Below are 17,042 nucleotides of genomic sequence, written 5' to 3'. Positions count from 1 at the left end.
ATCTAAGAGCTTCCCAGAGCATACAGAAGGAGGAAGGATGTTTAAAGCCAACTCCATAGTAAGCCTTGTCGCAAACACTTGCTCTGAAGTTTGGGTAGGACTTGTCTCAGGTAGTGCCAACAGCATCTGCTGTATCCCTTTGTCTTTGGCTAGGAGTGGGGAGGACGAACACATTGTTCACTGAGCTCTATGGATCAGTAAACCAAAGCTGTGAATAAGTGCTAAGTGCTAAGTACTCTCCTGGGTTATTTCCTTCTGCCTTTACCATAACCAGGTAAATATCATAGACATAGCTGAATATAATAAATGTAACAGTGCTAGAGACACTATTCTACTCCCAAATAATGGATAAGGGAACTGGGGCTCAGAAGGACTAGGAACTGACCCAGGCTTCACAGTCTCAAAGAGGCAGTGCTAGGATTCAGGCCAGTTTAAGTTGACTTCAACTAATAGGTGGCTTTGTGGTAGTCTCAGGGAAGATAACTTCCCTCCCTACGATAGTCTTAGGCTCTTGGCAGGCAGGAGGATGTCCATCAGCATCCCTAAGGCATCTTTAGGAAAATGGAGCCATCCAACCATTTGATCTAAGCGCATGAGTCAGTGGCCTCACTAGAAACTCAGTAGGTGAAGATTCTGATGCGTCAGCCAAACGGACGTGGCTGAAATCTCACTCATTTTCATAGGGTGACTAATTTCAGGATGCACATTTGTTTTATGGGGCAGTTCTCACCGTTCCTCAAATCTTCCACCTCACTTTCCTCCTCCAAGTGCTCAGAGGCGGTGAGAAAGTCCTCCTCGATTGAAGACAGGGAACAGTTTGTGTCATCCTCCACTTTCAGGACGTTTGTTTCCAGGTGGAGCTGCCGCTCCTGCACCAGTTCCAGACCAATCAAAAATTTGTTGATCTCAAAGATGATGCAATTGGTACTGTTTGCCCTGTTCCCTCTCGCACACTGGACCAAGCAGATATCTGGCAGCCAAGGACACTGAATGTCGAGAGAAAAGAAGGCATTTATTGAAATACAGAATAAAAAAAAATCATCACTTCTGACCTTTCTTCTTCCACCAGTCTTCCTTGTTATAAGGAGTAGGGGACATTTAAAATATTTGGAATATCTTCTGGGCTTAGATTGATGAATTGCTTGAAAAAAAATTCAACTGATATTCAGGCACACGGTACCTAGGAGAAAGTCTGACTTAGGGGAAACTAGGCCAGTTGTATCACATATTTCTGGGGTCTCCTGTCAAAGCAAAAGTGGCAGTGGGCAAAGTTAAACAAGTTAAGGAAGACCTTCATCAGAGTTCTTAAAATAGGAAAGAGGGGCCCCAGAAGTGAGTTGGACCACAGCTCCACAGAAATAGAAGGCACTAGGGCTTTTAGGGGCTGGTGTCAGAGGGCTGTGGGTCATCTGTGCTTGCTAATTGGTTCTAGCCAAAGGAAAAGTAAATGTTTTTGCATCCGCATGGCAGGAGGTAGTTTTGCTCTGGCTCCTCCTGAAGCAGATCTCCATCTCCCATCCTTCCACAAAGGAAGGGACACCATCTTCTTTGATGATCTTATTTCAGAGATGGCTCTTAGGTCTTTGAAAAAGATGCTCCCAGGCTCTAAAACTGTCATGAGGCCTTTAAAGTGATTTACATCTCAAAGGGGCAGAGAAATAATTCATAAGGATGTTTTCTAAAGTAAATGTTCTAAGGAAAGGGCAGTTAGTGCCTAGAGTCAGAATGAAGCCTAAAGTCGAGTTAAGCCGAGGGGAACCTTAAAGCTGTCTGGGGCGTGCTTCTTGATGAAACAGAGCCCTGGTTTCTTAGGGATTCTCAGACCAATATCTTTTTCTGCCTTGGTGATGTTAAGTAAAACCTCTGCCAGTATTTCAGTGTTTCTATTAACTAGAGTTGGAATTTCTAATGCTCATCCGAAGAAGCAGACACAATGAGATATAAAGAAATCCACTGGAAGAGCACTAATTATCTCTAGAAGATCAGCATATAGGAAAGCAGTGATACAAAGGCTCAAATTGTTAGATGTTGTCCCTGTGAGACCTGTTAATTCTGTTCTGTTCTAGAGTTTACAGACCATCTCCCTGTTCTCCACTACACATTTTCTCTATTCATATTGTTGTCCATTAGAAAGCAATAAAAGTTTCGATTGCTCGTGCACCTATTACGAGTAAACATATCTTGTGCATCTCGAGATTTTTATTTTTATAAAAGGAACAATACACTGATTTGTAGTAAGTTTTAACAGAAAATTATTTGACTGGAAACAAGAGCTAGTGGGGAGGAGAAAGCTAAACACATTTACATCCAAGTGGAATTTGAAATGTTTGGGGGAAATAGTTTATATCTAAACATTTAGTTTATAAAAAGGATTATTTAAATCCTATGCTTATCTGCAATTAGAGTTAATTGGGTCTAATCCTACTTAACTTACATTTTGGAATCCTTGAGTTTGAATATATGTGTGTGTAAGGGGTATGTGTAATGCACAGAAATACATACATGTCCACATCCATATTGTATTTCTGAAAGCAGTATATCTTTTTGTTCCATAAATACCATTTATTAATCTTTTTAGTTGAATATTATAATTAGAGCAATTCCAGGACTGGTGATTATAAAATGAAAAGTCCAATCATTTTCCAAGGGGTCCAGGGGGCTCAGAAACAGAATTCATCTACATGCTTAGGTAATTAGGTCGAGGAAGGGGGTTTATAACCCCGCTTTTCAAAGTGTGGTTGTAGACTAGCAGCCTTGGCATCACCTGGCGGCTTGTTAGAAATGGATAATCTCAGGATCCATCTCATATCTACTGAATCAGAATCTGAATTTTCAAGAAAAATCTCTTTGTGATTCCACAGGAATTAATATTTGAGAAGTGCTGATTTTATAGCTTTTTTAAAATAAATATTTTATTCATTTATTCATGAGAGACACACAGAGAGAGGCAAAGACACAGGCAGAGGGAGAAGTAGGCTCCACGCAGGAAGCAGGACGCGGGACTCGATCCTGGGATCCCAGGATCACGTCCTGGGCTGAAGGGGACGCTAAACTGCTGAGCCACCTGGGCTGCCCCCGATTTTACAGCTTTTTAATGAAAACCACAAAGGTTCTGAGATCTCCCACAATAATGAGGAACTACTGCTGTAGAGTAACAGTAGCTGGCTTGATTAATTTTATTTCCACTGAATTTAGACATAATACACTTACTTGAAATTTACAAGATACTTTCTGGGTGTCTATTTTATGCAAGGTATGCTGGGAGGTACAAACATGAATAAGATGGGGGGTGGGGGGCAGCCCAGGTGGCTCAGGGGTTTAGTGCCGCCTTCGGCCCAGGGCATGATCCTGGAGACCCAGCATCGAGTCCCACATCGGGCTCCCTGCATAGAGCCTGTTCCTCCCTCTGCCTGTGCCTCTGCCTCTCTCTCTCTGCGTCTCTCATTAATAAATAAATAAGATCTTTAAAAAAAAAAGATGGGGGGTGGGGACTGGGAGGTGGGGCACAGTATACTACCAGTGGATCAGGCATGAATAAAAATAATGAAGGCACCATATTTATAGGTAAAAATGGATGCATATTGGCCATTTCATATCATTCAGATTAAATATATATGACCTAGGGTTTTATATATTGTGGCAGGATTCAAAAGAGATATTAACAAATCAACATGAACAGTTAAGTAATACCTCAAAATAAACTTAGAGAAGGGACTGTGTTAAATGTGCAATGTTCCATGGTTATTGCATTCACAGAGAGAAAATATATTTTCTGAACAATGTTCTTGAAAGTAAATAAGCATCCTAGGAGTCTTAGGTAAATGAAGGCCAAACAATACAGCCTGTAAAATAATGGTAGGTATTATTATATAATTTTATTGTAGTCTATTAGGTGCTTTGAATATCTTATTACCTTTAATGCAAACATTATTTCTATGAAGTTGGGGAAGCCATTACTATCTTCTAGAGGAGAAATGAGGCACAGAAAGGCTCCTTTGGAGGCTACACAAATATAAAATGCAAGAGCCAGCAGTGAAATCCAGGCCCATCGGGCTCCAATTCCTGTGTCCTTTCCAATTCTCTCCATGGCTTCCTGGTCTAATCAGCAAAACTCCAATATCAACCAAGGATGTGCAATTTGAAAAGGATGGTTTGCACTTGAACCTCCTCGAACTCACGCATGCCCAATAAAATTACGTGTTCTCCTCAAAGAAAGGACAGACATAGGTGTAGATCTTATTATTGTACATAATAAGCCTCTCAGAAAAAATTTTCTTCTGTAGAAAAATAATTGAATACATAAACCACATCTTCTTTATCCATTTATCTTTCGATGCACAATGGAATAATATTACTCAGCCATTAGAAACGACAAATACCCACCATTTGCTTCGACGTGGATGGAACTGGAGGGTATTATGCTGAGTGAAATAAGACAATCGGAGAAGGACAAACATTATATGGTCTCATTCATATAATAAATAAAAAATAGTGAAAGGGAATAAAGGGGAAAGGAGAAAAAATGAGTGGGAAATATCAGAAAGGGAGACAGAACTCCTAACTCTGGGAAACGAACTAGGGGTGGTGGAAGGGGAGGTGGGCAGGGGGTGGGGGTGACTGGGTGGCGGGCATTGAGGTGGGCACTTGACCGGATGAGCACTGGGTGTTATTCTGTATGTTGACAAAATGAACACCAATAAAAAATAAATTAAATAAATAAATAAATAAATAAATAAATAAATAAATAAAATGAAAAGGGATTGGTAACAGAAAAAAAAGAAAGAAAAATAATTGATTTTACTTGTATTTTTCACTTAGTATTTTACTTGGCCATTGGCTGTCCTCATGATGATTTTTCTTAAGATATTTTAAAATCTTATACTAAGGCTCTACTAAGAATTGTTTGGAGAAGGAAAACATAACTGTTATGCCAACTTCTCACTTGATGTTCACTGGTATGTATGCATTCGTTTCTCTTTTTAGAGAGAGAGAGAGCATGTGAGGGGGGAGAGATAGAAGGAGAGGGAGAGAGAGTGAATCCTAAGCAGCTCCATGCTCGGAATGGAGCTGGACACAGGGCTCCATTTCAAAACACTGAGAGATCATGACCTGAGCTGAAATCAAGGGTGGGACACTTAACCAACTGAGCCACCCAGGCACCCCACTATTCATTAGTCTTTTGAGACACATATGTATGGATAGTTGTGCATGTGTTCATATATATTTAATAATATCCATAAGAAATAAGGTCAAAGAGAATGCTAGACTAAGTAAGTTGCTCTCTAAAAGCAAGATGTCCAACTTATTTACTACTGTATCCTCAGCATGAAGAAAAATGCTAGACTTATAGTATATAGTATATTCATTCATTCAACAAAGGTTTACCATATTTACAATATTTACACAGGAACGACAGAGGTACATTACGATCATTTCCTTACATTTTTTCCGAGTCGTACAATTTAACTGCAAAATAATGTAGCAATATAAAAAAAGCAGTAGGGTCATTTGCTGAGTTGGAAAGATGAAGGCATGAATAAATAAAGAGAAAACTGTTCATAGATAATGAAACTCATCAGGAGGCAGAAGGAGCACTCTCTTCATACATTATCCTTGTGACAATATCCTTGTACTTCTCTTCGCCGGATGAGCCTAGCCAGTTTGTAAATGGATGCTTATTCTTGGTGTGCCCAGTAGTCTACCCTGGTGTCTTATTTTGCTCTATCATCTATTTATTTGGGACGAAAGGGGGGAGGGAAAGATGGAGAGGGAGAGAGAAAGAATCTTAAACAGGCTTCATGCCCAGCTCAGAGCCCCATATGGGGCTTGATCCCACGACCCTGGGAGATCTTCGCCTGAGCCGAAATCAAGAGTCAGAACTGAACGAACTGAGCCACCCAGGCATGCCTTATTTTGCTCTAAATAACATTTTCCTTCTACTTTACCTTCCTTCAGTTTTTTGGACATGGAAAGAAAACACACCACTTTGCATTTGAATAGTCCTTTTCAAGGTGCCTTCATATTATTTTATTAAATCACTATGACTAGTCTCTGAGAATGAAGAAAAGATATTTTTTTTTAAATATCCATTTTACAGAATAGGAAATTATAGTTGAGAGAAGCGAGGTCACTTGTCATCTGGACTACTGAAAATCTTCGGTGTTGTAATTTCCTGGCACAAAGGTGCCAAGTGGCTTGTTGATTCCCTTCTTCACAGGGTCACTGGGAACAATAGCTCTGCCCTGGGGGTTGATCTAGACCTCTCCTAAAACCCAGCTCAAGACTCCCTGGCCAATAGCTCCATTTTAACTTGTGGATTAACAGGTAACTAACTCTCATGAGGCAGGACAGCCACACTGAGACTATCCGTGAACAATTAGGTACTGGGTATGGCTGGCTAACATGGGATTCAATATTGATACACTGCCCCAAAATTACTGCTCTTTTAAAACACATGGATTAAAAAAAAACATGGATTGTGGTACCTAGAAAATGAGGTAGGGCTTTGGGAGACTGCAGAAGGGTGAAGGGGTATGTAAGAAGTGGTGGGGACTCTTGGGACAGAGAAGAATGAAATGTTTAAGAGTGTTACAGCTCACAGACAATTCTTGATAGCTCTTAGGAAAAGCATGCAGGATGTTAAGCATGTTTTTGATGGATGATATTTAATGAGTCCTGGGCAATCTGACTTTCCCTGACCCCAATTAACATCTGTGTTTATTTTGGGAAACAAAACCTCACTCAGTCTTCTTCTGGTTCTCATACCCTGTGGGGCATCATGTTTTGGCTCACTCACAATCCAAGTGATTTACATGGAGTTAATTGACCTCAAACTCTGAGGTGATCCAAGCAGGTGACCCAGCCTGCCGGTTGGAACACTGCATTCCTCAGGCCATTGTGATTGGTTCAGAAATAGGCATATGGCACATGGGAACCAATAGAACACAATTAGACTTTTGCTGGGAGCCATATGGAGGAGACAACTCACTTTTGCTCCACTTGAACCCAAAGGGATAGTGACTTTTCCTGGGAAGAGACTGTCTGATAGCGGGGTAAGGAGAGAGAAAGCCCAAAAGAGGCCACAAGGGAAAATCTATGTCCTGATGACACTGTTCAAGTCCCACTAACAATCTACCTATTAGCTATACTATTTTTATGCATAATCTAATTTTCTGTCATATTTAATTAAAATCCTAATAGGCCTGGTGCAGATATACTATTTTAAAACTCAGATTTGAAAATTCCTATTGGTCATCATAACTTTGCCCAGTATACAGAGAAAGCACTAGAACCATTTCTGTTTTCTCTTTTCAGGTGATCAATTATCTCACTAAGAAAATGTGTTATTAGATTGATCAGGAGAAATTTTGTTCCTGTCTTTTAAAAAAGTATTTATTAGAGAGAGAGAGAGAGAGAGAATATGAGCAGGAGGGGCACAGGGAGAGGAGGAGAATCCCAATCAGACTCCACACTGAGCACAAAGCCAAGAGAGGGCACAGTGGGGCTTCATCCCATGACACCAAGATCACCACACCAGAGATCATGGCCTGAGTTGAAACCAAGAGTTAGAGGCCTGATTGTACCACCTGGGTGCCCCTTTTCTAGTCTTTTTCTTTCTTTTTTTTTTTTTTAATGAGGATTTTGGTTTTCTTTTTTTTTTAAGATTTTATTTATTTATTCATGAGAGACACACAGAGAGAGAAGCAGAGACATAGGCAGAGAGAGAAGCAGGCTCCATGCAGGGAGCCTGATGTGGGACTCGATCCCGGGACTCCAGGACCACTCCACTTCAACCCTGGGCCGAAGGCAGGTGCTAAACCGCTGAGCCATCCAGGGATCCCCCCTTTTCTGGTCTTGATTACCAAGTTGTAATAGGCTGTGTGCAAATTTTTACAAAGCATCTGGAGTAGATGCAAGAAATAGTGGGTAGGTATCTGAGTTTTTTGACATTTGGAAGGACTAAAAAATAAAAGAATATTTTAAAATTTTCCATAAAAACTAGAACCCAAGAAAGAACAATTGAAGGAAAACAAATGTGCAACATTTTAATCTGCAGCTATACTATGTGTCATGACTTACTTGGGAATATCCACAATCTTCGATATAGTATGCCTTTAGAAATCTTATATTTGTTTCTGCAAATCAACTAAACAATTTATAGTTGTAAAAACTTGTCTTCAAATAATGTTATAATGACTCATCTAATAACAATGAAGATCAGTGTACTGAATGAGAGTAATATTATCTGAATTCCTGCTTTATTTTTAGTAACGTTCATTTCTTTTTTTTAAAGATTTTATTTATTTATTCATGAGAGACTCAGAGATAGGGAGGCTCCCTGTGGGGAACATGATGCGGAACTCGATCTCGGGACCCTGGGATGACGCTCTGAGCCAAAGGAAGACACTCAACAACTGAGCCACCCAGGCATCCCAGTAATGTTCATTTCTTCTAGGAATTTTACTCTTTAAGGACTCACTCACTAACTCACTTTAGTCTTTCGAGGAAACTCATTTTCTGTCCATGGGGTTGCTATCCTGTATTTATTAGCCTGGCTCATTTGGTATATCCTAAGAAATAAATATAAGAAGAAAGAAGGAATGTTAGGATTCTGGGACCATACGGTATGAATTAGAATTTTGGTATTGTTTGAGAAACATAAAATGAGTCTGTTTTTTATTATTTAATAGATTTGAGGAAAACCAAGATAACTAGTCATTCTGTGCCCAATGTGTCTGCTCTAGTTTAAGTGCAAGTTAGCATCATGAACTTGAGAAGATAATAAATGTTAGGAGTTGAGGTAAAAGAAGCTCTGTCAAACTCTTGAGTGGCATATTCAGAAGAAATACAAATGAAGACTTTTTTATTACAAAGAGATTTTGAAGTCTTTTGCTATGGGAGCTTACATGTAGCATCTATTTGAAGTTCATAACGACTTGTGCCAAGAGTTGACCATAGACAACCTATCACTAATGAGTATCTTATCAAGAGATTACATCTCTTACCTGTGAAACTTCAAAATCTGCCTGGATATTTCCAGATGTTAGCCCACTCAGAAGGACAATTTCATTTTCTTTTGGCTGTTGGACGTTCATGGAGCTGATGAGTTTTGGAAGATCTGGTGAAACATTGACCAATTTCTGTGGAGGAAGAGATTAGTTTGTTTAGGTGATTTCTTTTCACCTCCAAAGCACTACCCAAAACTATTTACTTGCAAAAATAATATATAACTTATACAAATGATAGATTAGATAATATACTAAGATTATTACTAGAAGAGGTTGTATGAAATTGATGCATAAAGGTTTAGATTGGAACAGAAAATTACTTAACCATAAAGCTTTAAAAACTTTTTAGTTCTAAATTTTCCAAAGTTAGACATTTAATTACTATTACAGCACAGGTATACATAGTAGGATTTTTATCCTCTTCATAGTTGGAATAAGAGACTTATTGACTATAATCATCTATTCTAACAGAGTCAATAATCATAGTATCAATAATAATAATTTCCAATATTCATTTCACTCTATGTACTAGGTGCTATGCTAAAGACTGTACAAGTTACATCTTAGTACACTTAATTCCCACAACACCCCCATATGGATTAGGTATCATTATTACTTCCCTCTTTACACATAAGTAGTCTGAGGTCCAGAGATTAGTTTACACACGCTCATATAGCTAAATCAGGGCTAAGTTTCTACTCTTAGCCATAGCAGAAGACTGTCTCAAATCACTCATATAAATCTTCAAACACACAGTCCAAGATGCCAACTTGCTTTGGTCTCTCCTGCTGTCTCTTTGACAAACTCTGTCTGCACCATAAGTCCATTAAATGAAAGCATATGTACAATTTTTCCTCCCAAACCCCTCCAGTACTACACAGATGAATGATATTTGAATCTCTGTGGAAATCTATTACGGATAATCTGTGTGGGCAATTAGGTTTGAGAAGCTTCCAACCCAGGTGCAGCATTGTCAAGAAAAAAAAAAAACATTACAGGAATAACAGTAATCACAGGCCGACTGTTCCGACTGCAAAGCTGCAAATGGTGTGTTATCACACCACTATAATACCACTATTTGGTATAATTACCAAATAGTGAGGTCAAATCATCTTCAACTTTGGGCATTGAAAGGATAACCACATCACACCAATTCTTCCTATCAGACCCCCTATTGCCTCTAGTTCCAAAGGACTGAGGGGACCTTCAAGTACTTGCATGCTGTCAAGGATTTACATCAGGATCCTCTCAATCTTGTGAGTTGGAATATGTAGCTGCTGCAGAATGCCAAGAGTTTGAGCCCCAGTTGAGTTTAAGACTAGGAAACCAAAGTTAGCTGATCAAAGCAGCAGGAAGGACCAGACCTGAGAGCCACAGAGAAGGGCTGGCTGGTATCAAGCAGGTTTGGAAAAACTTTGGAAATGTCATCTCAGGCAGGGTGTTTGAGAGCAAAGGAGGTGGGGGTGGAGAAAGCATCTAGCAGGGTCTGGGGGCAGGGGAAAGCACCTGTTCAGAGAGCAGCCCAGTTATCTTGGGAAAGCCAATTTCACGAATACAAGGAAGGCAACCTGCATGGGAAGTAGCAGGGAAAGGGTCAGGGAATGGGTTGTGGTGAAGCCACCCAACCAAAGAGTCTCCAACTGAATGAGTGCCATTTATAGATGAAGTCATGTCGGCTCTCTGGTTGGCCCAGTAAGCCTTTGTTATGAGCTCCTGGAGAGCTCGCGTTCCCAGGGTTACCTGCTGCAGGTGCTCTGTGCTGCATGCATCCTTGTTCACATCCAGGTTCACGAAGCAAACCTAAGAAAAAGCCCCAAAACAGCCAAATAAGTGAAAAACCTGGCAGTTCTTTTAGAAGAAAGCATGGAATCCATTTGGGGCAAAATATTTGAGGGTCCTGCAAGTTTCGTACAGTTGGTCTGGCCCAGAAACAGCCACTGTACCTTTGGGCTTCTGTGCAAAACACTCACACCCTAGTCACAATTCCTCTGACCCCACCGCACGCCCTCTTCTGTTCATGGCCCCACAAAAAGAATGGTCTCTCTGTATTCAAGTCAATGTAAGTCACAACAAAATCTTCAGTCTTATAAAGGGTTATCCAATCTCAAAAATAGGAGAAAAGATACTATGTACTCTAAACCTCTGATTTTAATTGCAATAAACATTTATCTCCATTTCTCTTTTTTTCTCATTTCTCCCTTCTTCTCTTGTTTTCGAACCAGTGCATGATAAATGGCTTCTCTTTGTTTCATGGTTTTCATTAATTTATTTAATCCCATTGTATACTTTGCCTCTTTTTAGCCATCTTAGATAAATGTCTGAATAAGCTAGAATATGAAACCAAGAGCAACAATATTAAAAAATAATTCAGAACAACAAGAAGAAAATCGTAGTTTAAATTTCAAACACAGCCCACAGAAAAAAAATCTACTATGGACATTCGCATGGAGATAGGGAGAAGAAAACTTAAAACATAAAGAAGTGAGATATATTATTTTCCTTTCCCCTTTAAAGAATAATTTAACTTAATTTAATTTAAATCTCATTTATTTACTTATTTATTTATTGAGTACAGCTGACACACAATGTTACATCAGTTTCAGGTGTACATAGTGGTTCAAGCTTTTTACTCAAGTTGATTTGCTCATATAAAGCTGATAACATTATTTGGATATTTATTCAGATGTCTGGACTTACTTAAGTGCTTGGAAGCATATGGGGCCTTTCAATTTCAGTTGTTTGGGGTTATGGTTTCTCAGAGTCCATCCTTTCTCTTTTTGAGGTCAAAGAACATTATTGGAACATTTGGGGTGAGCCTTTAAGAACTACACTAGTTATATATTGCAAAAGTGTAAAGCTCACTACTGATTTATTCCCATCAATGGAAGATTCTCCGGTTTTCTGAACTCACCATATCCTTGCAGCATATCTCTAGGTTACAGTATCTGCTTGTTAAGAATAACCTGATTGGCATTTGGGGGAAGAACTGCCATCCACACTCTCACTCAGAGGCTCTCCTCCATTGGTTTAATAGGATGGCTAACTAAGAACCAGGCATGAGTTCCTTCAGGGGTAGCACAAAGAGAGGCAGGGATAGTAGATGGTGCTTGGAAGGAGTTCGTGATTCAGAGCAGTTTGTGAATATTCATACAATAATTGGAACTTTGCCCTTGGAAAACTGGTTCAGTATCTGTTCATGTTCAGGGGCTCCAAATAATGTGCAGCTGGGACTGCATTTACTAACTGATTAGACATTTTTCCATTCACCTTAAAGAAAGGTGTGTTATCTTAACCTGGCACCCAAGGCTCTTATCTTCTATTACGGGGGGGGGGGGAGGATAATGCAGAGACCAAGAAAAGGCATCTATAGTAATTACTTCTCTGTCCTCAGATACGGTCTTTTGTTCTCTGAGATGAACTTTCTTCTCTTGATTCATTCTGGGCTGTGATGTGAAACTGGCTACGTTTGGAGGAAATTCTCCACACTTGCTAGCTAGGTCAAGACTGGAACAAAATCAGACATAAACCACCACTTGCTCATCTTTGGCACATATATGTTTCCATATCTTGGTGGTAGAGGATGATCCAGGTTTTTAGGACCTGAAGTATATACAATTTTTGAAGAACTTCTTTAAGAAAAGGAAAAGCAAACTGAACTGAAATTCTAAATTAGATGTAAAGGTGAGTATTCATTTATCTAGGAGAAGAAAAGAAATCACAACAAGTCTCAAATTTAAAAAGGGTGACAAATATCACAAATGTGACAACTTACAGAAAAATGATATTTAATCCCCTGCTCAATACATCTCCACAATCCTCTTTCCCTACACTTTTGGCTCCATACTCTTTGATCAACTTTTTATATGGCAGATGTTTTATAATATTTTATTTAAACAAAACAGAAAGATAATTCAGTCTTAATATTTTCAGTTGATTTTTTCAGCTTCACAAACTTTTATTGATAATATCTTGTACACTTTCCAAGTTGTTGTCAAATTCAGTGGGAAACCACTCTAAAATTTCTTTCATATATGAGTTGTTATAGGCATACTCACTCTTAATATTATTACAAGTTTGTGCTCTACAACCGTGAGAATTTGGATAAATTCTCTTTTGTTTGATTCCCATTAAAAAATTTAAAAAGCATATGGTGCAATTATAATTTTCAAGGCTCTCAAGTAAATTTCCTGCAGGAGAGAACTTCTTTGTTGACCAGGCATCAATGAGAACCCAGTCTTGTGTTTATAAGTTCACATGTCTGATTGGGAGAATTCTCCACAGACTAATTTCTGGCACATAGATCTTGTTTTCTCTCCACTCTCTACATATTTCTAGTGTTGGAAACAGTAGGACATACCTTATATTGTGAAACCACTTCTGACCTGATACCTTCATGTCTCAATATCTGGCAGAGTTCCCACTGTCCATGGTAAAAATATTCCTGAGAGCCATTACTCACAGGCATGGCCAGCAATGGCTTTAACTATACACTAAAGTGACCTCAAGCCACATAAATTTATCTCATATAAACACAACTACACTCAATTTCCAAGCCAGACCCCACACATGTTTGTGGGTCACTCCAATGACTCTCAACATAATAAGATATAGTGAGAATCTAATTGGAAAGAGATAACTGTAGTTAAAATAGCTTCCTTTTGAAAATTTCACAAAAATATATAACCATGTGAGCTCCTGGGAGAGTGGCCTGGGCACCAGATGAGCCCTGAATTTTCAGCTTTGATGATTTTACAGTAAATCCACATCCTGCTAAAATGGTCCATGTAATGGTATCACTCTCTTTATTGTTCACTCTTTGTGACCTTGAGATCTTATTGAGATTGAGGCACCCACCAACACTGAAGTCCAAAAATGAGAAAAGCTTGTGCCCAGAACAGCTGGGGAATGGTGGGTGTGGGGTGAGAGGTTTGTGGAAGTTGAGAGAACAAAGAGCTCCATGTTTCTGAGACGTATGGTTCTGATGCTGGGTTCTGAGAAGACAAACAATACCAGGTATTGTTCTTACTCTCACGGAGTTATGGTCTGGAGGCAGAACACATTTCTTAAATCTATGAAGCACATTATTAAGTATTACAGAAGTGACAGGCCTACGTGCTGGAGAAGGAAGGTGGGAGAACGAGGTCAATCACAAATGGCATTGCAGAGAAGGCTGGATTCAAGGTGGAGGAGGCAGGACATATCTAAAATGGCACAAACAATGAATGGATGAAATCCCTCTGATAAGCACCTGTTGAGTGACAGTAAGAGGCTCTGAATTAATTAAAGTGAAGAGAAGGAGACGATAAAGGCTGTGAAGTCCAGGGCAAGAGTCACGTCTTAGAGAAATTCCAGAAGTGAGGCCAAAGTTGGCGAGCACAATGCCTTTCTTTCTACACTATGAAGACTCTGGGCATAATTCTGCAAACTTTTTAAAGAGCTGAAGTAAAGAAGAAATCATAATTTTATGTTCTTCTCTCTGTGCAGTAAGAGTTGAGAAAGACCTGAGGGTTTTTTGAGATTGAGGCATCCACCAACACTGAAATCCAAAAATGAGAAAAAGCATGTGCTCAGAACAGCTGGGGCATGGCGGGTGTGGGGTGAGAGGTTTGTGCTGCTGAACAGGTGAGGCTGCTCCCTGTGTTACCGGGGGGTGAGGGGTGTTAAAAGGAAACTTTTAGTAATGGAAGTTGAAAATACACTTCTAGGGGTTTAGAGTGAGTGTTCTATGTCAAAAATATGAAAGCCAGGGAGACTCCACACTATGGTTCTATGGGCTGTGTGTCAAAAGGGGTCCCTCAGGTTCTGGAGAGAACTCCGTGGGCAGGGAGGTTGAGGCTGTATGTCAGAGATAGCAACCAATTGGGAGTAAGATGTGAATTCTTTGTGTTGACACTTCATGTCACACTGGAGTGATCTGTAAAATGCCCAAGTGTCCAAATGCAAATATACCAAATGATCCAAGGAAATATTTTTTAAGTATGTGAGTTTACTTAATAATCTCTTGAATGTAGTTCATTTCCCTTCACCCTTCCCTAGATTATTTATTCATGAAGGCAAGCCCTGAATTCTTAGTGTTTAGCAAAGTCTGGCACTTGGTAGGTGCTCAATAAATGCTGATAAAGGCACATGCACCCATGGAGTGGAAGCACTGTCTCAGTTATCACAGGTGTCATCCCTGTAATAATTGTTTTCCTTATTTACGTCGTGAATTTCGATGTTGTCAATAAACAAAGTTTTCTTCCAGTAAGGATATAAGGGAATAGATGGAGAAGTTATAGAATTAACCAAGCTAATGTTAATCCAGAAGTTGGTACTATTTGAAGTACTTAGATTGGCTTCTTTGTTCTGTGAATAAGGATTTGCTAAAAACAAAACAAAAAACAACAACAACAAAAAACCCAAAACAACAGAAACAAAACCCTAAATGTTGAGAACCACAATTGGTAATAAACACATGTAAAAGGTGTTAACACTTTTCTTGCAATGGAAGCTTCTTCTCTTCACAGAACCTACATTTCAGGGGATCCCTGGGTGGCACAGCGGTTTAGCGCCTGCCTTTGGCCCAGGGCGTGATCCTGGAGCCCCGGGATCGAATCCCACGTCGGGCTCCCGGTGCATGGAGCCTGCTTCTCCCTCTGCCTGTGTCTCTGCCTCTCTTTCTCTGTGTGACTATCATAAATAAATAAAAAAAAAATTTAGAACCTACATTTCATGTTGTGTCTGCACATGTCCTCGTTTAGACCAACTGCAGACATACTCAGCCGAGGCAGATGGAAACACAAACCATCACGGGGAGAACACAGACACTTCTTTTCTTGCCTTCTTAACAAAGCAAATTATGAGGTTGTATGTACCTTTCAAATGCAAATGCCTCTCTTCTGTCATTATTACAGTTTTAAAATAATGTTGGAAGAATAAGTATAATTGAGAACATGATGTCACTTTATGATTTTGGTGTTTATGCTACCTAATGGAATACTCTTCCAAAGTTACTTGTACATCCTAACCATTTTAATGTTCATAGGTGATAATGCTGTTTTCTCTGTTTAGTATTATGGGTTATCTAGTCAAGCAATACCAATTATTTCATATAAGTTCCTTTTCATAAATAGAGAATCATGTAAGCTTGTTTAAAAATTAAATTTCACTATGGAATTTTAGTAAATAGTGATATAAGATATATTCTGATGTAGGAGTACCAGGGTGGTACAGTTGGTTAGGCTTCTGACTCTAGGTTTCAGCTCAGGTCATGATCTCAGGGTCCTGAGATCGAGGCCCCATCAGGCTCCCCATTCAGCATGGAGTCTGCTTAAGATTCTCTTCTTCTCCCTCTGACCCTACCCCCATGTGTTCTCTCTCAAATAAGTAAATAAGTCTTTAAAAAAAAAAGAGAGATGTATTTTGTTGCAAGAAATTGTGAGGAAAAGGTTAACATTAAAATTTAATATAATAAACTGTGCAGAGGATCCATGGGGAAGGGAGGAAAAACTGAATGGGAAGTCATCAGAGAGGTAGAAAAACCATGAGAGACTCTTAACTCTAGGAAAAAAATTGAAGGGCACCTGGGTGGCTCCGTGGTTGAGCCTCTGCCCTCCGGCACAGTTAGTGATCCCTGAGTCCTGGGATTGAGTCCTGCATTAGGCTCCCTGCATGGAGCCTCTTTCTCCCTCTGCCTATGTCTCTGCCTCTTTCTGTGTCTCTGATGAATAAATAAATAAAATCTTTTAAAAAAGGAAGCGAATTGAGGGTTGCCAAGGGGGACGAGGGAGGAGGAATGGGGTAACTGGGTGACAGGCATTAAGGAGAGCACTGATGTGATGAGTACTGGGTGTTATACATAACTGATGAATCACTGAATATGACATTGGAAACTAAGTATGTAATATATTTTGGCTAATTGAATTTAAATTAAAAAAAAGAAGGGCAGCCTCTGTGGCTCAGTGGTTTAGCGTCACCTTCGGCCCCGGGCATGATCCTGGAGACCTGGGATTGAGTCCCACGTCAGGCTCCCTGCATGGAGCCTGCTTCTTCTCC

At 39.7% G+C, this 17,042-nt stretch overlaps 1 protein-coding gene across 3 annotated transcripts in view; it reads right to left on the bottom strand.

Moving 5' to 3' along the window:
- Window positions 1–17,042, bottom strand: part of SPHKAP (SPHK1 interactor, AKAP domain containing) — a 170,764-nt gene that overhangs the window by 30,685 nt on the left and 123,037 nt on the right. For all 3 annotated transcript variants that reach the window (XM_055300413.1, XM_055300415.1, XM_055300414.1), the window contains exons 4-6: window positions 10,749–10,808; window positions 9,006–9,140; window positions 731–986 (exon numbers count right to left, since the gene is read on the bottom strand). In XM_055300413.1, coding sequence (XP_055156388.1) covers window positions 731–986; window positions 9,006–9,140; window positions 10,749–10,808 — 451 coding nt within the window. The remainder of the gene's footprint in view (window positions 1–730; window positions 987–9,005; window positions 9,141–10,748; window positions 10,809–17,042) is intronic.

Source organism: Nyctereutes procyonoides, unplaced genomic scaffold (assembly GCF_905146905.1).
Source record: "Nyctereutes procyonoides isolate TBG_1078 unplaced genomic scaffold, NYPRO_anot_genome, whole genome shotgun sequence".
In the NCBI taxonomy this organism is placed as follows: Eukaryota; Metazoa; Chordata; class Mammalia; order Carnivora; family Canidae; genus Nyctereutes; species Nyctereutes procyonoides.
This window is presented reverse-complemented; position numbering and strand designations above follow the sequence as displayed.